The 26,492-nt window shown below is 47.2% G+C and overlaps 2 protein-coding genes across 8 annotated transcripts in view; one reads left to right on the forward strand and one right to left on the reverse strand.

The window, feature by feature from the left end:
- Window positions 1–10,083: 10,083 nt before the first annotated feature.
- Window positions 10,084–14,487, reverse strand: C17H1orf43 (chromosome 17 C1orf43 homolog). Its single transcript, XM_058160767.1, has 7 exons — window positions 14,240–14,487; window positions 13,342–13,443; window positions 12,365–12,482; window positions 12,217–12,270; window positions 11,342–11,508; window positions 10,572–10,630; window positions 10,084–10,393 (listed from the first exon to the last, which is right to left on the reverse strand). The coding sequence occupies exons 1-7, from the start codon at window positions 14,399–14,401 to the stop codon at window positions 10,198–10,200; spliced, it is 858 nt and encodes a 285-aa protein (XP_058016750.1). The 5' UTR covers window positions 14,402–14,487; the 3' UTR covers window positions 10,084–10,197.
- A 662-nt stretch (window positions 14,488–15,149) lies between these two features.
- Window positions 15,150–26,492, forward strand: part of UBAP2L (ubiquitin associated protein 2 like) — a 38,068-nt gene continuing 26,725 nt past the window's right edge. For 4 of the 7 annotated variants that reach the window (XM_058160384.1, XM_058160390.1, XM_058160391.1 and 1 more), the window contains exons 1-4: window positions 15,150–15,301; window positions 22,372–22,501; window positions 23,702–23,779; window positions 26,087–26,197. In XM_058160384.1, coding sequence (XP_058016367.1) covers window positions 22,412–22,501; window positions 23,702–23,779; window positions 26,087–26,197 — 279 coding nt within the window. In that variant the 5' untranslated portion in view covers window positions 15,150–15,301; window positions 22,372–22,411. Of the gene's footprint in view, window positions 15,302–15,333; window positions 15,464–20,051; window positions 20,590–22,371; window positions 22,502–23,701; window positions 23,780–26,086; window positions 26,198–26,492 lie in introns of those variants that run through there. The other 3 variants (XM_058160388.1, XM_058160386.1, XM_058160387.1) reach the window with 3 other exon arrangements.

The raw sequence follows: 26,492 nt of genomic DNA on the forward strand, positions 1-26,492 counted from the left end.
CCCCAATGGGGGGACAGCTGGCTGCTAATAATAGACTTCCCTAAGTGGGAAAAATAGGCGAGGGGGTGGGTGGGCCAAGGATATGGGGTGAAAACTTTGTTCCCAGAGAGAGAGGGCAGGGCAGATGGTCTCCCTCAAGCCAAGCCCTGGTGGATTTCGGAGCAGGGTAGACTAGATGACCTTTGGGGGTCCTTCCCGGGCCCCGCCGTTCTGCAGCTTCCCGGATGCCTCCGGCTGCAAGAGAGAGGGCTCTCGGCTTGGCAACTGTTGGTCGAAGGACCCGTTTGGAGGGACAATGGCAGCGATGCTTAGCTCGCTCGTGGTTCCAACCCAACCGGTTGGGGTCGATTTCCTAAACCGCGATGAAACACAAACCACGGCTTAGCATCTTAGATTCGGTCCAGTTCCCTAGGATCCAGTGGTGGGTTTCAAAAATTTTCTACTACCCGTTCTGTGGGCGTGCCATGGCTTGGTGGGTGTGGCTTTGGTGGGCATGGCAGGGGGAGGATACTGCAAAATCCCCATTCCCGCCCCGCTCCAGGGGGAAGGATACTGCAAAATCCCCATTCCCGACCCGCTCCAGGGGGAAGGATACTGCAAAATCCCCATTCCCGGCTCGCTCCAGGGGGAAGGATACTGCAAAATCCCCATTCCCGCCCCGCTCCAGGGGGAAGGATACTGCAAAATCTCCATTCCCGCCCCGCTCTAGGGGGAAGGATACTGCAAAATCCCCATTCTTGCCCCGCTGCAGGGGGAAGGATACTGCAAAATCCCCATTCCTGCCCCACTCCAGGGGAAGGATACTGCAAAATATAGGGCCACGGTGTGGCTCAGGCTGTAAGAAGCCTGTTATTAAAACACAGCTGCCTGCAATTACTGCAGGTTCTAGTCCCACCAGGCCCAAGGTTGACTCAGCCTTCCATCCTTTATAAGGTAGGTAAAATAAACCCAGATTGTTGGGGGGGCAATAAGTTGACTTTGTAAATATACAAATAGAATGAGACTATTGCCTTATACACCGTAAGCCGCCCTGAGTCTTCGGAGAAGGGCGGGATATAAATGTAAATTTTTTTTAAAAAATCCCCATTTCCTCCCAATCAGCTGGGACTTGGGAGGCAGAGAATAGATAGGGGAGGGGCCTGTCAGAATTTTTACTACCAGTTCTCCAAACTACTCAAAATTTCCGCTACCGGTTCTCCAGAACTGGCCAGAACCTGCTGAAACCCCACCTCTCGTAGGATCTAGCGAGAAAGGGGATTGTTTGTTTTGTTTGGTTTTGTTTGCAACTTTTATTTAAGTTTCAACCGCAAGATAAAATTAAACCTAAGAATACAGCGAAAGAAAGAGACGGGAAAAGGAAGAACGGGAAGGATCAAGATTAGGAGGAGAGATACATGAACAAACAAAAAATGACAATGGAAAGGGTTGAAAAGGAATAACTTCCGAGTCTCTCTTTGGAACAGATTCAAAGATGCCTCTAAAATTAGCAAATCATACACCATATTTCATCACCGACTGTTCCAATTGTCAATTTTTCCTTCGTGTGTGTGTGTGTGGGAAACAATGCCATGGTTGTTTTAAACCAAGCGAGATATTTCTTTCATCGAAGAATCAGAAAGCTGTTTTAATTTTTTCCCCCAGGAAAGGCGAATTTGGAATCTAGCAGCTCTTTAAGAAAAAAGCGGAATTGCAATTATATAGGATAATAATAGTCTGTCCTCTAGTGGCCACTTTGAATAGGGCAAGTGGAGACAAGGAATTGCAAAAATGAGCCTAAATAAAAATAATTAGGGGCTACATCCAGTTGCATCTCACACCGGGGAGTACCCTGAGCCCCCCCTCCTTCTAGAGGCAAAAAGTGGGTGCAGACCCCCTAAAATCGAACAGAAATTGTGGCTTTCCAAGCTTGAGAGAAACTGTATGGGAACAATGGCCTGCCCTCTTGTGGCCATTTCGGGAATGGCAGCCAAAGGAAAGAAATTGCATATATTTTCGGCGGTCTGTAGGTCGTCTTCAATTCGTTTAGCGACGGTTCCGCTGCAGAAATTTGCTTTTTTTTTTTTTTAGTCTGCAATCAGAGCTGGGATCTCGAGCTGGTGCCTGCCAGCAGCCCTTCGAGGTAGGCTCGGTTAGAAAAAACCAACCCTGCAGGAGGTGCCAGGAAAGCTGTTGTTTTTTTTAATGATGGCATTTGAGGAACCAAATAAAACAAAAGTAAAAATGTTGTAAAGCCGACCAGAGTCGTTTTGAAACGAGATGGGCGGAAGATAAAATAAACAAAAAATAAAATAAAATAAAATAAAATAAATAATAAAATAAAATAAGTAAAATAAAAAACAAAAATAAAATAAAATAAATAAAATAAAATAATAAATAAAATAAAATAAAATAAAATAAAAATGTTAAAAGCCCTCCCAAATCATCCCGGCCCCTTTAACAGAATAACAGAGTCGGAAGGGACCTTAGAGGTCTTCTAGTCCAACCCTACCCCATTCCAGACAAATGGTTGTCCAATCTCTACTCGCCCCTCCCCTCCCAGCCCCTCCTCGCCTGCTCGACCGGGCTCCTTAGGGCCCCAACAAGAAGCAGTTGTTGGAGCTGAGCAGCCACCAGGAGAAAGAGTTGGCAAAACAGCTGCTCAGTTCAAATCTGACTGAGAAGGAGGCTCAGCAGAAGCACCTCACTGAGGACTAGGAGCATAGGCTTCCCAAGCAGAGGGAAGACCTGCGGGAGTGCAAGGCCAGGGACCGGCGCCTGGAGGCTCAGCGGGCTGAGACGATCAGCCGGTTCCAGGCCATGAGGCAGTCCCACTGGAACGAGGCCCTCCGGCTCTTCGCCACCAGCGGCATTTCCGTCCAGCCTTTGCCCAAAACCCCACACCAGGAGGCTGAAGCAGACCCCCCCCCAAGTCAGAATTTCTGCCCCCCTCCGACCCGCACAAAAAGACCCTGAAGGGGGAGATTCTCTGCAGCAACAGAAACATTCATTGCACGTATCCGTCCCAGGGGCCGTAGTTTGAGGGCCCCTGATTTAGTGCAATATCAAAAAATGCAAATAATTTTCCCCAAATTTTCTCATGGACCACCAGTTGGTGACCGCTGCTCTGGAAGACGGTGGAACGATCCCGGCCGCTATCAGAATATGTTTGATATTTAGTTGGATTTTGTAGTAGAACAACCTAATATCAAACATATCAGACAGCGGCTGGGAAGCGGGAAGTCGGGCGCCCAAAACCGCAGAGGCTTTTCCAGACCAAGATGGACCTGTAAAAAAAAAAAAAAAAGAGAAAGAGAGAGAGAGAGAGAGAGAAAGATGACAGCAATTTGGGGTAGATGCACCCACAAACGTTGTCTGCGTGGATGATAGAATAACAGAGTTGGAAGGGACCTTGGAGGTCTTCTAGTCCAACCCCCTGCTTAGGCAGGAAATCCTATACCACTTCAGACAAATGGTTATCCAACATCTTCTTAAAAACTTCCAGTGTTGGAGCATTCACAACTTCTGGAGGCAAGTTGTTCCACCGATTAATTGTTCTAAATGTCAGGAAATTTCTCCTTAGTTCTAAGTTGCTTCTCTCCTTGATCAGTTTCCACCCATTGCTTCTTGTTCTACCCTCAGATGCTTTGGAGAATAGCTTGACTCCCTCTTCTTTGTGGCAGCCCCTGAGATATTGGAACACAGCTATCATGTCTCCTCTAGTCCTTCTTTTCATTAAACGAGACACACCCAGTTCCTGCAACCGTTCTTTGTATGTTTTAGCCTCCAGATTAAATTCCTCTGATTTATGACCGATCAGGTTTTGAGTCCTTCTACAGGTAATTCCATATGACGGATGACCACAATGGAACCCAACGATTCCGTGGCTAAAGCGAGACAGTTGTCTAGCGGGTTTTTGCCTCGTTTTATGACCTTGCGTGGCGCAGTTGTTAAGGCAACCACTGTTCAGTTAGGAACAAGGTTGTGAGTCCCTATAAGCCCTTGAACAAAACTTTGCTGCTTTCCTTTTGAAAACTTTGCACCTGTTGGAAGAAACTTCACACTATTACTTAACCTGGAGATTTAGATAAACCTGTTGTGCCACAATTTTTAGGGGAAATCAGATAACCGGAATCGGTTTCATGCATGTAAGGTAGGGTTCGGCAGAGGAAGGAAGGAAGGAAGGAAGGAAGGAAGGAAGGAAGGAAGGAAGGAAGGAAGGAAGGAAGGAAGGAAGATGGATGATAAGATTGGGAAGGAAGGAAGGAAGGAAGAAGGGAGGGAGGGAGGGAAATAAGGAGACATGAATTAGGGAAGGAAGGAAATGGATGTATAGATAGGGAAGGAAGGAAGGGAAGAGGAAGGTAGGGAAGGAAGGAAGCAAGAAAAGAAGGAGACAGGAGTTAGGGAAGAAAGGAAATGAATGTATAGATAGGGAAGGAAGGAAGGGAAGAGGAAGGTAGGGAAGGAAGGAAGGAAGGAGACGGATGGATAGATAGGGAAGGAAGGAAAGGAGATGGATGGATGGATAGATAGGTAAAGAAGGAGGGAGGGAAGGAAGGAGACAGGAGTTAGGGAAAGAAGGAAATGGATGGATAAACAGAGAAGGAAGGAAGGGAAGAGGAAGAAAGGGAAGGGTGAGATGGATGGATAGATAGGGAAGGAAGGAAGGAGAGATGGATGGATAAGGAAGGAAAGAAAGAAGGAAGGAAGGGAAAAAGGGAGAAAAGGATAAGGAAGGAAGGATCTCGACTTGATTTATATGTTAGCTTAGACAGCCTTAAGAAAGTGGCTGCAACACTCAGGGGTGAAAACTTATTAATCGCACCCTCAAAACAGAGCCTCTGCGTGCCAGCACAGTCTATTTTAAACATCCAACCCAGACCAATCGTGGGAAGGTGGGCACCTCTCTCTCTATATACCTGCAGATTTTATAAGCCTCTCCCAGCCTCTGCAGGCTCCTAAATTAATTTTTGGATCAAGCCAAGGAAACGGGGGAAAAAAAAATCCCCTGACAAAACGCCCTACCAATAAAGCGAGCAATAGATGCTGTCGCTCAGCCCAAAATTGCTGCGCTGGTGGGTACCGTACAGACCCAAACTCACCCCCCAGTTTAAATTCGACCCAAACTTGGAGAAACTGGATTTTCTTCATCCCTTCTGCCTTTCCCTGCCGGCTTTCCCACCTGCAAAAGCAGCCCTTGGCCCACACCTGTGCTAAATTTTCCATCTTACCAGCCGTAATTCCTTCCGTAATCCCTTCCTGGCATCCCTCCGCTGCTATGCCAGGCTCTCCCCTTTATAACCATGTCTGGTTGCCCTCGGGCGCCCGAGAGGCGCAAATGGCGGCGCCCCTTTTTCGCTGCCCACCCCTTACGCCCCGGAGATCAATATCCCTATTGATTTTTTTGGGGGGGGTGGGGGGGTTGGTTTTCCCATCTCAGAGTTTCGTCAATAGCCCATCAACATCCCTCTCTTTCCGGGCCCTGGAATGGCGACCATACTTGAACTCAAAAACACGAGAGATAGATGGAGGTTTAAATTCAGATGCCTGGCCATTTTATTTTTTCCCTTTTTTTGGGGGGGAAAAAAAGGGGGGTTCGGTTCCTCCTTGCTGAAGCAAACATGAAGGGAAAGTTTCTCTTATAGACTTGAGTTCTCCTCCTGCAATCTTGTCTAAATGTTTGATCTCCCCCCCCCCAAATTCTTTATTTTCTTTTAATACAAAACATTCCATCATTCATTAAACAGCGTGTCTTGCCTAGGCACATTTTTTTCGTGTCATAACAATGAAAGCTTACCACCATATTCATTATTTATATCTACTCTTCGTTTAATATTAATACTTATCTATTATCGTAACATTTCTCTTCTTTTTTAACTGTACTATACATTACTTTCGTATTTATTCTCTAACCATTGATAAAATAAATCCCAGATATTATAGCGATCAGATTCTTCCTTTCCCTTAATTGCAAGTGTTCATCTATTCATTTCTGCACGTGCCAATATTTTCTTAATCGCGTTTTCATCCGCAGGAATCTCTTCGCCTTCTCAATTCTGTGCAAATACAATTCTAGCCGCAGTTATTACCTGAATAATCAAGTATAAAATTTCTTTGCTATAAATTCCCTGGGAAAATCCCCAACAAGGATATCTCAGGTTTTAAGTCAATAGGTTGCTGCGTCATCTTCTCCAACCACCTACGAAATCTTGCCCGGTATTTTTGCCTCTACACACGTCTACCATAAGATGTTTGATCTTGTTTAGCCCGGACTAACATTCGTGGCTTGCGGGAAAACCATGACTGAGAAGCATTTGTGAGGGGAAAAAAATGTAGCTTTGGAGAGAGGGATGCGGAAATCATTGCAGAGAGAGAGAAATAAACCTGTTTATTTCGAGTATAAACCAGGATGGAGCAATGGCCACCCATCTTTCTAAATCAAATTTTCCAATTTGGTGGGTATATTTCCGCGCAAACTTCGATTCCTCTCGGCTAATGATGGTCACGTGTCTTCAGACATTAGTGCGACTCCAATTCTCCTCAATCTCCCCACACACACACCGGCCTTGTTCCATCCCAGATGTAGCTAGAATGCTAGTTTATTGATCTCTCCCTTCATCCGATGATGGTCATGATCGCCCCAAGGCGGTTTTGAGGGCACACGGTTGGTTGGGCACGCCCCATTGACCTTGGGCAAAGGAAAGGACAGCTCTGGCCAGGAAGAACCATATCAAGTTCCCCTCCCACCCCAGGCCCCGGTTTGGGTGGTGGGGGGGTCAATTTTCCAAATTCAGGAAGGCACCGCGGAGAACCCGAGTTGAGACGTTCAAAAGAGTGCAGAGAAGAGCAACCAAGATGGTTAGAAGATCAAATATGCGAAGGAACGGTTGCAGGAATTGGGTACGTCTACTTTAATGAAAAGAAAGACTGAGGGATCTTCCAATATTTGAAGGGTTGCCCCAAAGAAGGGAATGGGGTGGCGTCAGCTTATTTCCCAAAGCATTAAGAAGGAAAGACATAAAGCAACGGATGGAAACTAATCCAGGGGAGAAGCAACCTGGAATGAAGGAGAAACTTGTCAGAAACGGGATACGGTCTCTCCTGCTTGAGCAGGGGGTTGGACTAGAAGACCTCCAGGGGTCCCTTCTTGTCATTCTGAGCGATGGAACAGATGGATCAGCCTGAGTTTGGAAGGAGGCCATTTTGAGGTTCTTTCGCAGAAGGTGGTCTTCTCAAAGTTCTTCTCCGGATTCGTTGTTTTGCGGGGGTGTCTCCCCTTTTCAAGGGGAGACACCAAGAGGACCATCCCTCTTGGTTGGTTGATCTCAAGAGGTCCCCAACTATTCCCGTGAAGCTTTTAGCTGGTCCTCCCAGCTTCGCTGTTGACCTTGGCGCTTGGATATCGCCCCCCCCCGACACATCACACGGAGGGCTGATTCCACTTAGTGACAAGATAGCGACAAAATGGAACAACCCCCGTATTCTTGTTTGATGAGCCCTCAAGCTGAGTCTCAGCTGGCTTCCATACAACCATCTAACAGAGTCGGTGTGAGGTCCAATTGGTAAGCTGATTAATTTGGAGATAACGATTTGTTGGTTTTTTGTTTTTTTTAAAACGGGGGGAAAAGCCGAGATTTCTACACAAGAGAATAAAAACGAGACAATTTTAACTAAGGGGGAAAAAAAAAAGATCGGTGCATCCAGCTTCCAAAGAGCCTTGCATCCCTTCCAAATTCTGCTGTCAGTTAAACGAAGGCGGGATGGGTGCGCTACGTAAATTTACGTAAATGAAATGAAGGAAGCGAACTGAAGGATCGGCGAAGGGAAGAAAAGAATAAAATGGTAAATTGAGAGTCGATTTTGGTCTAGTGGTTCGAGGCACCAGGCTTAAAAAAAGAAAGAAATTTGGGAGTTCTAGTCCATACTCGGGTATGAAAGCCGGCTGGGTGACTTTGGGCCAATCACCAGGAGACGGGGAGTTCTAGTCCCACCTTAGACATGAAAGCCATTGGGTGACTTTGGGCCAATCACCAGGAGACGGGGAGTTCTAGTCCCGCCTTAGACATGAAAGCCATTGGGTGACTTTGGGCCAATCACCAGGAGACGGGGAGTTCTAGTCCCACCTCAGACATGAAAGCCATTGGGTGACTTTGGGCCAATCACCAGGAGACGGGGAGTTCTAGTCCCGCCTTAGACATGAAAGCCATTGGGTGACTTTGGGCCAATCACCAGGAGACGGGGAGTTCTAGTCCCACCTTAGACATGAAAGCCATTGGGTGACTTTGGGCCAATCACCAGGAGACGGGGAGTTCTAGTCCCACCTTAGACATGAAAGCCATTGGGTGACTTTGGGCCAATCACCAGGAGACGGGGAGTTCTAGTCCCGCCTTAGACATGAAAGCCATTGGGTGACTTTGGGCCAATCACCAGGAGACGGGGAGTTCTAGTCCTGCCTAAGGCATGAAAACCGGCTGGGTGACTTTGGGCCAATCACCAGGAGACGGGGAGTTCTAGTCCCACCTTAGACATGAAAACCGGCTGGGTGACAGCCCACGATGCTTTTATACTGGTCTTTTTCTCCTTGAGGGACCCCAGTAAACAAGATTTTCAAGAGTTGCTAAAAAATTGTGGCTGAGTTGGTTGGTTAAGCAACAGCTGTTTCAAAGGCCTCCGAAGATTTTAACAGCAACATTTAAAAAAAAAGAAAAATACAATACAAGCATTTTACGTGGCATTGCTTTCGTTAAACAGTGAGGGAAAAATAAATAAATAGAGGATTTGTAGTCAAAAAGTGCTGAATTTCCAGTGCTTGGAAAAATTCTCAACTTTTTTTTTTTTTTTAAGCAACGGGGGTTAATTTTAAAACGGGAGGCGGACTGCAAACTTTTTGACTCTTTAAAGTTATTTGCCGTCAACTCAAAAGGCTGCATTTCGGGATGGAAAAACTGTTCGGTCGCTGCCGACTTTTCAATAAACGAGGGTCCATTTTCAAACGGGAGGAGGGTTGCAATTTTGCCCCATCGGCAAGAAACCGTTACCAAAAATCAAACACACTAAAAAACAAAACAAAAACCCAGCATTCTTTGCTTCAAAAAAACGTTTCTCGCCCCTCGTGAAATCCAAGTTTTGCCCTCTTAAAAATTGAGCCCCAAATCCACCCATCGCTTGGAGAGAAATGCCACCTCCTGGCCAGGATGGATTCAGCTCCCCGGAGGCACCCAAATAAACCACCTTTGTCCATCATTACAGATGGAAAAAATAAAACTCCTTGCTGACACAACCTGGTTATTTTCTTTAACCCCCTTCCTACCCACCCAAACCTTATTCCGGAGGGGACTTTACTAAACCATCTTTGAACAAAAACAAAACAACAGAAACCCCACAAACGAAGGGTGTGTTTGTTGAGGCAAAGTGCCCTGTTTTATTTCAAACAGCGCAACTCCGGAGAGGACGTTGAGCGAGCCCGTTTTAGGGGCGAGGTCTGAAGGGTGCCACGTCCCCTGAAGGACACGTGGCACGGTGCCACTCGGCCTCGGCGGGTGGCTCTTGTAAGTGCTTCCTGCCCTGAAGTGTTAAAAAAAAAAAAAAAAGAGGACACAAAAATTCCTTTCGCTCGATCTCCTGCTCTGGAATGTGGAAAGGCCTCGCTGGATACGTCCCACGCTACGTGGAACCTCCCTCTCTCGTGTTTTAAGTGGAGATTACGACGTCCGCTGGCCGCCCCACGGAAAGCCAAGCCGCTTTCCGGCCAATGTCAGCGGGGTTGGCGTCGGAAGAGGAAAAGTCCGATAGAAAGGTTTTCCCGGAGCGGGCCAAAAAGTCTTGTAAAACTTGGCCTCATCTTGAATTTGTTCGGCATGCTGGGAGAACGAGTCTTTTGTCAATAAATAAGTGGGAGGGGAAAAAAAATAAGAAAAAAAATAAGAATAAAGGGGTGGGTGGGAAGAAAAAGAGGCTTATTTACAAAACCATCCAGGCTCCGAGGCGGGAAGGAAGGAAGGAAGGAAGGGAGGGAGGACTTCTCCACCCAACTTCCACCCAGGAAGTTCAAAAACACAGCCACGAGGGGTCATAGAGACAAGCCCAGTTCTTTCGGTCCAGATTTGGGGAGGGGGTGGGAGGGAATAGGTGCCCCTCCTGAGCAGGTGGGGGGGGGGGAAGAGAGAGAGAGAGAGAGAGAGAGAGAGAGAGAGAGAGAGAGAGAGAGAGAAGGGAATGTCACAGAGTGCTTTCCAGAGTGTTGTAGTTGTCTTTGAAACTCTTGAGTTCCAGGAAGTGCTTGGCTCGCTTGCTTTTCTGGCTGGAAGGGAGGTAGGTGACCTGGATGGTGGGGCTGGAAGGATCGGAGGAGAGGGTCAAGTCCTTGGCCGCGGACTGATGTTGCCGCTGGCTGCTCTCGCCCCGGGCTTTGATGCTGTGGGAAGAAGGGGGCGACATTTAGGTCAACGCGCAGGTATGAAAAGCAGATTAAATTTTGGGGAGAAACCCCGGCAGCCAGTATGGGGAGGGTCTGTGCGTTCCCATGACTCTCTGCCTACTCAAAATTATTTTTTTCCCTCGCCCTCCCCTCCGCAGTCCCTGTGCCAACTTACAGTGTTGCCAGCTCGTTCAAGGCCTCTTGGAACCTGAGGAATTCCACTTTGCCGAAGGTCTGTGGGCAGAAAGAGAAGGAAAAACAAACCCACCTGTTAAGGGTAATCTGGGTTCACAACCAAGGTTGTGGACTGTGGAGCAGAGCACCCTACGCATGAAAACGACTGAGACCGGTTGTATACAATAACAGTCACTTGCAGACAAACTGGGGTTTGATATTCCTTTACTTTTAGGGTCACAGTCCAAAAACAATCCCAGGTCATACACATATAAAGTCAGTCAGTCAGGGATGTTACGAAAGTCTTCTTACCAAAGTTAGACTTGCACAACAAACAAGGTTTTCTTTCAGTTCGGCAAGACATAGTTCAATTCGCAACAGTCAATATCTTGAGGAATCGGTAACTAGCCATGATCAAGCAACCATCATAAAGCTCAAATATACAGTTTTTGCAGCATGTCATCAGGTGACAATGCTGTAGCATCCTTGTAGATTCCCCACAAGCCATAATTTAGTAGTCATTTTATACATTGGCTACAGAGCTCAACCAATCAGGATGCTTGCAATGATGCAGCACAGCCTTAAAACAATATCATGCCTTTCTTACAAACATACATAGTTTATATATTGCCTGGCCAACTAGTTAGGCAAATAACAATTTCCTGAAACCACCCCTATCTTTAAAGCTGCCTTAAGCGGGACGGGCACCGCTCCCCTGTCCCCCCAACCACGTTTTAGCCCTGGGAGGCAAAGTGGGGGGGGGATACTCACCCCTGTCCCGTAGCGGGCGTTCTCGTACCCGTCCAGGAGGGTATCGATCAGTGTCTTGCGGAGCCCTTTCAAAGGGCTGCTGGAGTTGCGGAGATCCAAGAGGTAAGCCTGGAAGTTCTTCTCCATCAGCAACTTGGGGTAACGGCCTTCCATGGAGTAGGGGATCTCTGAGGAGGGAAGGGCAAAAAGGGACACGGTCACGCGGCCCGCATGGCAAGGTTTGCTGTGGGGTTTTGGGGTTTTTTTTTGCAACGATTGCACGGGGCCCCCAGATTGGCCCGCTTCGTGGAATCCTGCGACGGTTCAAATACGTCATTTTCCCTTCCGGGTTAATATATATATTATTATGTATATTTTTATCAATAACGTCATAATTTGTTTTCTTCTTCTGTTCAACGGTGTCCGATTTCTCAGAAGTTGTCTGGATATGAAGAACTTATGAAAATTATGATAAAGAAGGTTCCCCCTCCCCCAAATTGATCAAACACCCAATCACCCAGCTGGCTTTCGTGCCTGAGGCGGGATTAGAACTCACTGTCTCCTGGTGATTGGCTCAGTCACCCAGTTGGCTTTCATGCCAAGGCGGGACTAGAACTCAAAACCTCCTGATGATTGGCTCAAAGTCACCTAGCTGGCTTTCATGCCTAAGGCGGGACTAGAACTCACAATCTCCTGGTGATTGGCTCAAAGTCACCCAGCTGGCTTTCCTGCCTATGGCGGGACTAGAAGTCACAATCTCCTGGTTTCCAACTTGATACCTTTAACTGACACCAAACTGGCTCTAAGACAACATCTAAGGAAGTCATCTTAAAAAACATCTTTAAAATCAAGAGTTCCTGGAAACAGAAGGACGTCGAAGGCCTCTTCGCTTTTACCTGTGTCTCTGATAGCGTCCAAAGCCTTCATCCGATACACGTAGTCGTAAGGGACTGAAAGGGAAACAGGGGAAGGTGAGTTGGGAGCCAGATCTCACAGAGCTTCTACCCTCGTCCCTACCCACCCGCAGATCCCGGAGTCCAGTACATGGGTTTCTAGGCGACTCGAGTTGTAGCAACCGAGTGTCACTGTACAGCAACAGCCGAGGCTCGTATCTGATGTCCTGAACCCGGGACAGTCTGATGTCAATCTCCTCCTTGAGTCCCTGAACGGAGTGAGAAATTGAAAGGAGAGAGAGAGAGAGAGAGAGAGAGAGAGAGAGAAAGAGAGGGGAAGATAGAAGAGAGGAGAGAAAGAGAGAGGAGATAAGATTAGCTTCGTGCGTGGCAAATCTCCAATTCGAACTCCTGCCACCTGGTGCTTAAAGATAGATTACTCCTGGCTGCGGGAGCAATTTCTCATGGATTTGGGCTCTCTTTGAGAACCGCGAACATTACAGGCCTCTGTTACAAAGCGGTCAAGATTTTGCAAAATTATAATTAGGAAGATGCTTCGGAGGTTGCAGGCCGATCAGATTAGAACACGCGCTCGCTCTGGGATCGCCGATAAAGGAGAATATTTGTAGCTCAGGGATGGAATGAGGGGGTGGGTGGGTTGGTTTCTTGCAGAGGTTTCATGGCCCAACTAGAGAACAGCATCAGTGCTTTAAGGGAAGGTGGGTTGCTAGAACTACTGTAAATAAAGAGCAAACCGCCTTCCCTTCTAGCACTGATGATGATACCTAGCTGGGTCATGAAACGTCTGCAAGAAAACCACCAAGCTCAGAGAGCAGCCAGGACCCTTCCCCTCTGGAGTTATTTTTGATCCTTACGGTCTTGTTTTCTTAGATAATATTTAAATTGTCTGTAAAAGGTGCACCAAGCTTTTCATTGGTTTTATTTTATTTATTTATTTATTATTTATTTATTTATTGTTTGTTTGTTTTGTAAGGTTGTTTGTTTGTTTTTTAAGGTTGTTTGTTTGTTTGTTTTTTAAGGCTGAAATCAGACGGCTCTAGGGGAATTCACGAAGTCGTGTCCGTCCGTCCGTCCGTCCCCCCTCAAGACCCCGGCTTGTTCACTAACCTTGGGGGCGTGCTGCCCCACCGGCACGTGGGGCCCCCGGCGAGACTTCATGGCGAAACGCATGATCTGCCTCTTGACGAAGATGAAGAGCAGGACGAAGACCTGTACAGATACAGAAAAGAGTTGGAAGGGACCTTGTAGGTCATCTAGTCCAACCCACCCCCACCCCACCCAAGCCGGAGACCCTACACCCGTGACGGCGAATCGGTGGCATGCATAGCCATATCACTGGGCATGCAAGTTCAGCTGATATTCAGGCCTTCTGGGCCCACCAGAAGTAGGGAAACAGGTTGTTTCCTGCCTCCGGAGGGGAGGGCCTCGGGGATGCGGTGGGGGGGGAGGTCGTTTTCGCCCTCCCCAGACTCCTAGAAAGGCTCTGGAGCCATATGAGAGAGAAAAATGGGCCTACATGGTTGTTTTATATGTATATAATATATTATATATATTTGTTTTCGTATTATACATATATACACGTATGTGTGTGTATGTATATATACTGTATATATTATATTATATAATATATATATATAATATACATATAAAATGAATATATAAAACACGTAAGGCATATATTATGCACAATATTCGTAATAATATTAGTAATAATAAATCAAATGGACGATCTGACGTCTCTCTGCTTTCGAAAGCTGCAGACTCCAACTCCCATCATCCAAGCCAAAAAACCTCCCCTCCCCATGGACTACAAAGCCCATCGTCCAGGGCACCTCCCCCCCCCTTCCCTCCCCAGTTTCTTCCCCTCCCTGCCCTGCTAAGTCTCCATCCCCGAAAGCAGCAGCGGCTGGGGACCATGGGCTCTGTAGTCCCAGCTTCCCCCCCACCCCCACACACACACATAAGGGAAGGGCGAAGGCGTCCGAGGGGTGCGGATTGGCCTCACCAGGCTCCCGTAGGCCATCACCAGCACCACGTTCACCCCGGAGAGCCAGTTGCTAGACGGGACCGGCGAAGAAGCGGAGGGAGAAGAGGAGGAAGAGGAGGAGGAGGAAGACGACGACGAGACGGCGGCGGCGGCGGCAGCGGAGGAAGCGGAGCCGGCCATGGCCGGGCGAGGCTCCTGGCCCGGCCGCCCTCAGGGCAGCACAACATGGCCGCCGCCGGAGCCACCCGCGCGCCGATCACGTGGCCATGGCCACGCCTCCAGGCCCTACGAGATGGGCAAAACGCTAAGGAAGTTGGGGAGGTCAGCTGACCGGAAGCAGAGGTGTTTGTGTGTGGGGGGGGAAAACAACGAAGAGAAAGGCGGCTCGCTAGGACGGCCATATTGGAAAGCCCAAAGAGAAAAGGGTCTGTACATTAGACACTTCCGGTTCTCAAGGGAAGGTGTAGAGTTGGCGGGGTTAGCCAAACGCTCCATCCAAATTAAATATTTTTTTTAAAGGAAAAAAAATACCCCCAAAAGTTCCAAAATGAACCCGGGCGGAGACGAAACAGGAGCAAGAATCGGTTAGAGACTTCTGCGTGGCCAAAACCCCGCATTGTTGTTTGGAAGGCCTTGTCGCAACAGGAACCGGAACTATCTATAAATCTTCTCTTTCACCAAGGCTTAACATTAAAAAGGAGAAAGGTTGGGTTAGGATGCTGGAGACGAGAGAAAAAAAAAAAAAGGGAGCCAAACAGAGTCACGTGTTCGGAGGCGGAGCCAAGGGGGAGGAAAACAAACACAGGACGGCAGGGAGGGAGAGAGGGGGAAACGCACCTCCTCCTCTGCTCTGCCCCCCCTTCCTCCTCCTCCCCGCGCGCAGGCGCACTGCCGCTGTCCCGCGGGCGAAGGGGGGCGTGCCGCGGCCACCCGACGCAGGGGCGTCCACACACCCCCTTTCCGCGCGCGCGGCCCCGCCTCCCGCGCGTCACGTGGCCGAGGGGGCGGCGCCTCGCCCGCGCTGGCTTCAGTTGTCAGTGTGCGTGTGTGGCGGCGGCGGCGGCGGCAGCGGCGGCTGAGGTAAAAAAAAAAAAAAAGAGAGAGCGAGAGAAAAAAAAATGGCGCGCGGCCCCTTTAAGAGCCGGCCCCGCCTCCTCCTTCCCCCTCCCCCTCCGATAATCCCCGCTTTAGTTTTATGAGGCGATTCCCGGGAACCGGCGGCGGCGGCGGCAGCGGCGGAAGGCGGGTATCTGGCGCTTCGGAGCGGCGTGGGCGGGTGGGGAGGCTCCGGAGGGTCTTTTTTCCTGCCGGCCTGAAGGGGGAAGAAGGGGGCGTGAGGAGGCGGGCAAGTTCCGGTCGGGAGCGCCTCCGCCGAGGCCTAGTCGGCCGGGGTGAAGCCGGGGACTCGCGTAGCGCGGCAAGCCGGGCCGGGCGAGGCCAAAGTCGGCCTCGACCCCCGGAAAGACCCCGGAAAGGAGGGGAAAAATTTTTTTTTTTCCCCCAACCTTAACCGGGTCCCATCGTCGCTCCTCGGGCCTTTCCCAGCAACCCACCCCGAGGCGCGGGAAGCCCCGGCAGGCCCCTCCCTTCCCCCCACCCCCTCCGCGAACAGCCTTCCTGCCCGGGTGAGGCCGCTTGCGCCGCTTCATTGTTTCCTCCCGGGCCCGCCGGCCTCGCCTCGGCCCTCGGGGGCCAAAGGAGCCGCGGGGCTGGAAGCCCCTTCTCCCCTCGTCTCCCCACACGTGGAGGGGCGACCCCGGACCCCAATATCCAGGGGTGGAGCTGTCCCCAGGCGGGGCTCAATCAGGCCTCCCTGGACGGAGCCCCCCCATCCTCCTCCTCCTCCTCCGCCCCCCCTCCTGACCGAGTTTCCTGCCCCCCCCGCAATGGGGCGCCCCCCTCCCTTTTTCGGGAAGGGGCATTGCTAAAGATGGGCGCGGGCGGGGGGGGGAGCTTGAATAAACTTGGGTTCTTGGCTCCTCAAACCACCTTTCCTGCCTTGGAGAGAGGGAGGCATTTTTATCCCGTCCTGGAAAAGTGGCAGGGATCTCCTAGGATCCACCGTGATCTCTTCCTCCTCCTCCTCCTCCTCCCTCTGGCATGCGGAGGAGCGGGGGATCCTTTGCATAAGATCAGAGTTTCTATTTGCCCCGTCCAAAAGTGGCAGAAGCCTCCCACAATCTGATCCCAAATGATCCCTTTCTCCCTCTTCCATTTGGGAGGGGGGGGAATCCTTTGCTTAAGATCATTGTTTTGTTTTGTTTGTGTCTCTTCAAAAAGAGGCGGAAATCTCTTAAAAGCTGATCCCTTCTCCTCCTTCCCTTTGGAGGATCCTTTGCATAAGATCAGAGTTTCTATTTGCCCCGTCCAAAAAGTGGCAGAAGTCTCCTAAAACCTGATCCCTTCTCCCACTTTCCGTTTTGGGGGGGGGCGGGATCCTTTGCACAGCATCGCAGTCTCTTACTTGCCCCCTCAAAAAGTGGCAGAAGCCTCCCACAATCTGATCCAAAGTGATCCCTCTTCTCCCTCTTCCGTTCAGGGATCCTTTGCATGAGATCAAGAGTTTCCATCTGCCCCTTCAAAAAAGTGGTAGAAACCTCCTCAAATTCTAATCTAAAGCGATCCCTTCTCCCGCCTTCCCTACCTGGGGTCTGTTGCATAAAACGGGGGTCTTGATTTGCCTCCTCAAAAAGTGACACCCCCCCCAAAAAAAATCTCCTAAAATCAAAAGTGATCCTTTCTCTCTCTTTGTACACAGCATAAGATGGTGGTCTCCATTTACTTCCCTCAAAAAAGTCAGAGATTTCCTAAAATTGCTCTCAAATGATCCATTCTCCCTCTCTCTTCTGTGCAGGGGGATCTTCTGCATAAGATCAGGGTCTCCATTTCCCTTACACTTCCCTCCCCTTCCATCATATCATCACCATCTCTTTATTTTTGCTTTTTAATCCTCTTTTTTTTTAAAAAAAATTTTTTTTGGAAGGCTTCTTAAATCTTGGGAGTGTGGTTCCTCCTTCTAAGCATGCCAGCTCCTTTTTCAGCAGGCAGGAAGAGGGTGTTCCTTTGTTATCCTCGTACCATAAAAAAAGGAAGGATTGGTGCCCTGGCAATGTTGTTTGCAGCTGAGCGGGGTTCAAATCCAGCTTGACTCCAAGCCAGGCTGGCTGCTGAGTTAAGGGAAGCCCATGTGTTCACCAGTTATCTCCTTGGATTCTGAAGCTGGGCCAGAAGTTTTGTTGAATCTCGCAGGAGGCTTGGGAGTTTCTAAATGCCTGCTTTTGCAGAGAAAAAGTGATTCGAAGGACAAAGTTTTAGATAATTTGATTTCTTTTCTAACAAAGCTAGCAACGGCCATTCTTCTTAGGATTCTGTGTAAGGCATCACTTTCCCAGATCACCGTAATTCCTGAGGCCCTGGGAATTTACCCCGATACTCCTTTCTTCTTCCTTCTGCGGTATCCTGGATTTCTTCTCCTTTCAGTTTCCCTTAAATGAACAAAACCATTTTTTTGTGCTTGGGTTCTGTGTCACCTGGGAGTGACTTCACCTGGGACTTTGTAACTGTAAGAAACTTACAGGCCTGCTGTGTTTCCTTCTCTTTAAGTCTAAACTATTTGTGATATTCTTAAATAGCTTCTCCTCCAAATAAACAGCTTGGGTCACTTCCCAACCAGGAAGGCCACAATTGTGGAAATTTCACAATGGCTGCAAGTCAGCACCGTTTCTTGGTGGATGGACAAAAAAAAAAAAAGCCATAGTAGAGACATCTTTTCACCCTTCTGAAATGTTCCCTGCTCCTCCTGTTCCTACTCATCCCATGAGCTCTGCCATTTTCTTCTTTTCCTCCCCCACTTTAAAAAAAAAAAAGACGTAAAACCAATGTTGACATTCTTGCTCCTTAACTTTTCCTGGCATCATTCTTTCCTCAAGGACATTCTTTCAAGCAAAATCGCACCATATTTTTTCCCTCCCTCAGGAATGGCGCTCCAATCTTCTCAATTATTAGGAGCTTCTAGGTGCTTCTTTATGTCCCAAAAGAAATGAAAAGAATTTGGGAGGGGTGGGGGTTTTTGAGGTGATTGGTTTTTTTTTGTTTTTTGTTTTTTTTTGTGGTAAGCAGTATACTTTTCCTAACAAAATAATCTTGAATCCTCCTTGCCTATTTCAGTAATCTGCATTTTGTGTTCTTAGTTTTTCAGTGGGACTGCTCTTCTTTTGTGTTTATTTTGAGGTAAGTCAGTCTTACTTCCAGATGGACGTGCAGGGAACTACAATCTTTAAGTTGAAAACAATGCTATCTCTTTATTTATTTATTTTTTTTAAAAAAGAAAAGGTCCTGTTAACCCAGCCTTTCTTGGCCATGGTGGTTTTTGTTTTTTCCTTCTAAACTTGTTAACAGAGAAAGTTCCTGCTTTCACGTTGCTGTTTGAAGATAGTAGTTAGCAATTTGGCCTCAGTTCAGAAATCAGCAATTATCTCTGGACAGAAAAACGGCCTATGGATGATTAGAAGCTTGCTGTCCCTGGATGGAAGCTGTGATCCAAGAATTACCCTCTCTTTGGAATAACACGGGAAAGAGTAATATTGCCATCACATAGGTTGGAACACGGAGTAAACTATTCTAGAAATTAGATTGGAAAAGACTAGTCCAGGGGTCTCCAACCTTGGCAACTTTAAGACTTGTGGACTTCCAGAGTTCTGGACTTCTGGGAGTTGAAGTCCACAAGTCTTAAAGTTGCCAAGGTTGGAAACCCCTGGACTAGTGTGCATCCCATTTTTATATATGACTCTTATATACCCTTTTGGCCTTCTTCATCTGAGAGCATGAACTTTTACTTATCAACTATCTTTTCTCCAAATCCCTGATCATCATTGCTGCTTTTTTGTTTTGTTTTGTTTTTTAAACCACTTCCATCTTTATCACCAGTTCTTGAAACATCTGCTATCTGGTAGTGAATGTATTGCCATTTGTTTGGGTTTATAAAAGGGATGGGGATGATAAACAGAAGTCTATCAATCTTCAGCCGGATGGGTTCAGGAGCAGAAGGCCACTCAGAGAGTGAGACAGAGAGCCAGAAACTACTTTAATCCCGCTACCCAAACACATTTGGCGAAATAATAGCGGAGTAGATCGTGGGTTAATGGGAAACACCAGTGCTCCCTAGACTTCCATCTTCTGCAAACTCACAATTGTGGATTTTCACTCTTGTAAAGAAGCACCATTTGTCAGGATCTCCCCTGACCAAAAGTTTCCAACCAGGCACTTTGTTTTCTTAGCCCTTGAAAATTAAATTAAAGATTTAACAAGCCCCTTCTCCAGGAAACATTGAATCTTCCCTTGTCTTCATTTTCTTTCTTTTTTTAAAAACAAGAAAACTTCAAAGAGAGCTTTGAAATCTGGAAGTAAAAAAAAATAATTCTTGTCTTTTCCAACATATCTTTCCCAATCGTTCGCTTCCAGCTGTTTGACCCCAGCATCTTTGGAGCCAGGTTTCACTTCGCTGGCAAGGCCATTACCAGGGCAGGGTCCAAACGGGAAGGTGTCACCAGCTCCTGAGAAGCGGCCGCTCTTCTTTAAGGATGAAGTTGTGAGACGTGGACAAATCCCCACAAGCACAAATCGCTCCGGATGCCAAGTCAGGTTGATGTTCCTTCTGCCCAACTGTACTGGCTCTGCTGCCAGCCGCTCGCTCTAGGGTCTTTTCCCCATCAGAGCCCACCTGCTCTCTCTTCCTTTTTAAGGGGAGCCTGCTGAGTAAGCCAGGGAGGTGTGTCCATCCATCACAGCCACGCCCACCACCCCATTTTCACGTGCTTGTCAAGAAGAGGTGAAAAAGAAAAAAAAAAGTCAAGAATCCAGAATCCACGAACACCTGTTGGCTGGCTATAGCCAGAAATGGCTCCTTTTGGGAATATCCAGAAGATATTAATATAATAAGGTTGCTCTGTTTTCGTGGCCTGGGAAAAGACTTTGTTTACTTCTTCCCAGTTTCGTGCCTCTGCCTTAACACCCTTCGGGTCCCTTTTTGTGCTCCCGTTGCATACACTCTGCTGTCACTGGTCTGGAGGGCTTCTCCGAAGGGCTCAAAAGCGGCTCTTTTGGAAATCGTTGCTCTATATTATAATTATAAGAATGCTAGGTGCGCCATAAAGGACACCAGAGAAAGATTTTCCTTCCCAAGCATACATTTCTCTCAGTTCCCTTCAAAAACAAAAACGTGCCTTTAGCTTAATAAAACCCAGTTCTCTTTTCTTTCCCCCTGTCTCCAGAGATGAGGGCTCAATTTCTGAACCAGGAGACAAAAACACACAATTCTTCTTGCATCCCTTTTCTTCCACCCGTGCGTTATGTGTGTGCTTAACTGCCCAGTAAGTAAGTACATTTGTTTAGCAACAGGCTGCTTGGTTCTGTGAACTGAAAATGTTTCGTTCACGAGCCATTTGCTGCCTGGGTGTTTTTGTTTTTGTTTTTGATGAGGCTTCAGCCAGGGGGTTTCTTTAAAAAGAAGAAAAAAAAGGCAGACTGGATTCCTGGAAAACCGAGGTTGGGTTGAATCATTTTGCTGTTAAGTGGGCTTATGTGTGGAGTGATTTCTCAGAGGGAAGGAAAGGAGGATGTTCCGTTCTCTACTCAGGAAGGGAGATGTAAAACTCGGTCACTAACTCCAGGGATAATTGTCCAGTCCTTAATAAAACCCTGAAGGCGTCCCTAAATTTTGGTTTCTTATTTCCATCTTGTGAGCAAACTCCCGCATTGGCAGCCTGGATGGCAGATTTACTGGTTTCCTAAGGCGGCTGCCGTATCTTGGCCCACCACTCTCTCTGTCCTGGGTTAATAAATGCATATGCAAGGCTCGGAAATTTGGAACAATTCTGCAAAATTTCCCCCATCCGAACTCATAACATTCCACTTAGTTCCCCAGCTACCTATTTTGGGGTCTTTTCGAAGTACTTCGCCCTTTCCTGATTTGTGATTTTTATAAAGCCGCCTTCGGTTCTCCGAAGCCAAGGATGGATTTCGATGCAGGACCTGATGCTCCAAAGAGATGCTAAAAATGAGAAATTTAAGTCCGGCTACGGTGGAGAACAGTAGTTGTTCCTTTTCAAATAGAAAGCGATCCATCTTTTTTTTTGGATGGTGTGTTGCAACACACCTCTATAACTTTCCATTAGTCATGGAAACTTCGCTTAGGAAAAGAGTTTATCAGGTTTTGTTTTGTTTTGTTTTAACAACTGCTAGGAATTGAAGTCAATGATGCAGAGCTGGGGTGAAGCCAGAGAGGATGAAGGAAAAATTAAAAGCCAGATCATCCTCAAATCTTGTCGAAATCGTAGCCAGTGAAGCAGGATGTGTTTGTAGGGTTGCTGCAGTGAAGGCTACACAATCTATAGCAGGGGTCTCCAACCTTGGCAACTTTAAGCCTGGCGGACTTCAACTCCCAGAATCCTCCAGCCTCCAGCAAAGCTGGCTAGGGAATTCTGGGAGTTAAAGTCCGCCAGGCTTAAAGTTGCCAAGGTTGGAGACCCCTGATCTATAGGACTGGGGGGGGGGAGAGGGAAACCTTGTGATTCTTTAACACAGGGGTGTCAAACTTGGTCCTTTAAGACTTGTGGACTTCAACTCCCAGAGTCCCTCAGCCAGCAAAGCTGGCTGAGGAACTCTGGGAATTGAAATCCACAAGTCTTAAAGGGACCAAGTTTGGACACCCCTGCTTTAACAGATACAATGGCAATTGTTCTGAAGCAAGTGCCGGATATTAGCCGAAAATAAAAACGAAATATAGATAGTCCTTGACTTAACCACCGTTGGTTCAGCAACTGTTTGAACTTTCAACGGCACGGCAAAAGTGACTCCTGACCCATTTTCCCATACTTTACGACCATCGCGGTCGACTCATATTTGGGGAGGGGGTTCACCCGATCCCCTTTTGCGACCTTCTGGCAAGCTGAGGCAACGGGGAAGCCAGATTCACTTAACAAACATTGTTCCCCAACTTAACGACTGCATTGATTCCCTTAACAACCAGGGCAAGAAAGGTCGTAAAACGGGCAGAATCCCCCCACCCCCAACAGCTACCTTGCCTAGCAGAAGAAAACTACTAACATTTAACACCTCTCTCTCTCTCTCTCTTTTTTTTTTGTTATTTACAGATTTCTGCCTTGTAAATACTGTTATTTGTATATACTGTAAATGATGACATCGGTAGGCACCAACCGAGCCCGGGGAAGCTGGGAGCAGACACAAACACAGACCCAGGCACAGCACAAGCAGAGGCCACAGGTGAGGGTGGAGCTAGCGGCGTCCTTGGAAACCGGGAGGTGTGCCGCCCGGCCTTTCCTTGAAGCTCTTTCGGTTGTGACCCTTGGTGGCACCTGGCCCTAACGTCTTCCTGGGAGACAAAGGGGCACTTTCTCCACCTTTGTTTGTTCTCAGCCAGGAAGCTGAACTGGGGAGGGAAGGCAGAGTTTGGCTTTTGTAAAGGATAGGTAGCTGCCAGGGAGGGGGGCCAGGAAGAGTCCCACTTCCTCCCCTCCACTTTTTTTAGCCAATTGTACTCAAGCATCCGGTTACCTGGGCAATCAGATTCCAGCCTGGTGGGTAAAAACTCTGGTGTTTGACTACTTGCAGTTCACACCCATGAATCGTGAGGTCTTTTGTCTTCCGCCTTCCCAACTGTTCTTAGGCTTGTCGAGGTTCATTCGAGGGAATTATTATTATTCTACATTTTTACTCCACCTTTCTTTTTTTTTTAGAAATAAAGCAATGAACGTACCTAATGCTCCTTTCCTCCTCCTCTTTTGCCCGTAATGACAATCCTGTGAGGTGGGTTGCCATGAGAGAGAAGGGTTATCTCAAAGTTAGCCAGCCGGCTTTCATGCCTAAGGTGGAACTAGAACTCCCGGTGATTGGCTCAAAGTCACCCAGCTGGCTTTCATGCTTAAGAAGGAACCAGAACTCATGGTTTCCTGGTGATTGTCCCAAAGTCACCTAGCCAGATTTCATGCCTTTTTTAATCAACACTGCTTTGAAGCCGCAACCGCTTGGCTTCGCCTGTTAAATTTAAGCTTAATGGATTTAATATCCACGTGATTCACTTTAACGACTGTGTGACTTGCTTAACGATCATGGTGAGTCACTTAATCCCTGTGAAAATTGTTCATGAAATTCACATTTGATTGACTGCGGCAGCTGGTGATGGAGATTCCGCTCTCAGCGATGGTCATAAGTCAAGGACTTCCCTCCTGGGAGGATGCGATTGGTGAACAATTTTTCAGATTTCGCATCTCCCCTTCGGGCCACATCCTGAGTTGGGAGCTGGCTTTAATTGGAGCTCAAATCCTCTGTCTCTCCCCCAATTATTCAGGACACCTCACCAGAACAGTTACAATTTACTTACCTGTCTCGCCATCTTTTTTTTTTTTTCTTCCTGTTTTGGGCACAGCTTCTCATTTTTCTCTTTCTGGGTCTCTTTCCTCCCAGGCCACTGCAGAGCAAATTCGGCTTGCGCAGATGATCTCGGACCACAACGATGCTGACTTCGAGGAGAAAGTGAAACAAGTGAGTCCTTCGGCATCGGAAGACTAGAATAGGAGTTGGAAGCGGGACCTTAGAGGTCTTCTAGTCCAACCCGCTGCTCAGGCAGGAAACCCCGTATACCATTTCAGACAGACGGTTAGCCAATCTCTTCTTAAAAATCTCCAGTGTTGGAGCATTCACAACTTCTGGAGGCAAGTTGTTCCACGGATTAGTTGTTCTCACTGTCAAGAAATTTCTCCTTAGTTCTAAGTTGCTTCTCTCCTTGATTAGTTTCCATCCGTTGCTGCTTCTCCTGCCTTCAGGTGCTTTGGAGGAAGAGAGGGAGAGGCCCAACCATGGCCTCAAACCAATTGCATAGTTTTCTTTCTACAAGTGTGGTCCTCAGCTTACAACCATCCATTTAGTGACCGAAGTTGAAAGGACAATTTTCCATACTTAACAACCGTTGCAAAATCCCCGTGGCCATGCCATCAAAATTCAGCTGCTTGGCAGTTGGTTCATATTTATGACGGCCGAAGCGTGTGATCCCCTTTTGTGACCTTTTGATGAGCCAAGTCAACGGGGGAAGACAGATTGACTTAACCGTGTTCCTAGCTTAACTGCATTGCTTCACTTAAGAACTGAGGCACGAAAGGTCCTGAAATGAGGCAAAATAACTTTTGGACTCGACTTGTGGTCGTAAATCCAGGACTACCTTCTGAGCTTTCTGTTTCATTCATGTCTTAAAAGTCTTGTCTTTTTATTCATGCCTTATTCTCTGGAGTCGGGGCCTCCAGGAATATAACCCAAAACGGCTCCCTTTTAGGTATTTTATCACTTCCAAACAAATTGTATGACCGTCCTGACTTTTGGTTCTGCTTTGTAAGCTCTCCAGCGAATTGGTTCCAGAATAGGAGCAGCTTTGAAATGTTTCTTTGCCCTAATTCCAGCTAATAAAGTCACAGTGGTGAATTTTTGGCTGGGTCATCCAGTCTCTCTTCTGCCTGCCAGTCATTTTTTTTTTTTTTTGGCTTGTTTGTTTCCTGGGGAAAACAGGTTTAAATTTAGGACTGGTTTTTTTTTGGCTGTCGCAAGTTTTATTAGGTTAAGCGAAGGGAGGAGGTTAGGAAAAATAAGGAGCTTTTTTCAACATTTTCAAAGCAGAGCGAAAAACGGCTGCCTCATTAAAATAATTTATGATACGTTCCTCATTAAAATAATTTATGATGTGAAAAGCCAAAATCGTTCTCTTTGACAGCGGCAAAATTATTGTAGGCACGAAAATGAAAGGATACTTCTATTCCTAACATGGATGAGTGGTTGCAGAAGTTGATGGAGTTTGGCTCAAATGGCAACGTTGACTTATTTTGATTAAAGAAAAGAATAGAAGTACTTTTTATTTCCACATGGAAACGGCTTCTGAGCTTCGTGCTTGAAGTGGAAAAGAATGAAATTCTGATTTTGGGTTTTACCAATTCGCTTGATAAGTCTTTATAGAAATGACTTGTTCATATTATTATGGAAAAAAAAAAAAAGCTGTGATTTGATGTTAATGGCTTCTTTTACTGCAACAGAGAGAGTCGGAAGTCATTGTTCCTTTTTCTTTTTTTCTTATCCTCCCCTTTTTCCTATTTATTTTCCTATTTTGTATCTTACCCGTGTTTCTCCAAAAATAAGTCCCTGTCTTATATTTTTTTGAATCCTGAAATAAGCGCTTGGCCTTATTGCCTTATTTTGGGGGAAACAGGGTATCTATCTATCTATCTATCTATCTATCTATCTATCTATCTATCTATCTATCTATCTATCTATCCATCCATCCATCCATCCATCCATCTGTGTTTCCCCGAAAATAAGACCCTGTCTTATATTTTTTTGAACCCTGAAATAAGCGCCTGGGGGTGTGTTATTTTGGGGGGAAACGGTATTTTATTTTATCAACCAACAAAAACATTAAACCAGAAAACCAAAAGTCACTTTCTGAAAAAGATGAAGGATATTTGAGATAAAAATGGAGTAACAAGCTGGGAACAACTTTTTGTGCCTTCTAAGGCAGGGGTCTCCAACCTTGGCAACTTTAAGCTTGGCGGACTTCAATTCCCAGAATCCTCCAGCCTCCAGCAAAGCTGGCTAGGGAATTCTGGGAGTTGAAGTCCGCCAGGCTTAAAGTTGCCAAGGTTGGAGAGCCCTATTCTAAAGGCATTCAAAAAAAGGAATATTTGTGGTTCGTGATCGAGAGGGAAGCGAAGCTGCTTGGATTCAACCCTCACCTGCAAATAATTCTCTTTTATGGCTATTTGTTTTATTGCCGGAGTCCCGTTCTCATAATTTATTTCTTCTACACGGCAGCTGATCGACATCACAGGCAAGAATCAGGACGAGTGTGTGATCGCCCTGCACGACTGCAACGGAGATGTCAACAGAGCCATCAACGTGCTGTTGGAGGGGAACCCAGACACGGTTAGATGTGGGGCTCAGCTGGGCTGAGGCTGATTGGTTGGGTAGTCCGGCGGGGCAGGGTGGGGGGAGAGAGACATTCTGTTCCACTCCGTGCGATGTGCAAACCCAATTGAAGCAGCGCTGTTGCAGAAAATACCTTGGCTCTTTTCATTGTTGGTTTTAATATACAGGTAGCTAGGGATGCGGTGGCTTAGTTGCTAAGAGGCTGAGCTCGTCGACTGAAAGGTCGGCAGTTCAGTGGTTCGAATCCCTAGTGCCGCGTAACGGGGTGAGCTCCCGTTCCTTGTCCCAGCTT

This window comes from Ahaetulla prasina, chromosome 17 (assembly GCF_028640845.1).
Source record: "Ahaetulla prasina isolate Xishuangbanna chromosome 17, ASM2864084v1, whole genome shotgun sequence".
Lineage (NCBI taxonomy): Eukaryota > Metazoa > Chordata > Lepidosauria > Squamata > Colubridae > Ahaetulla > Ahaetulla prasina.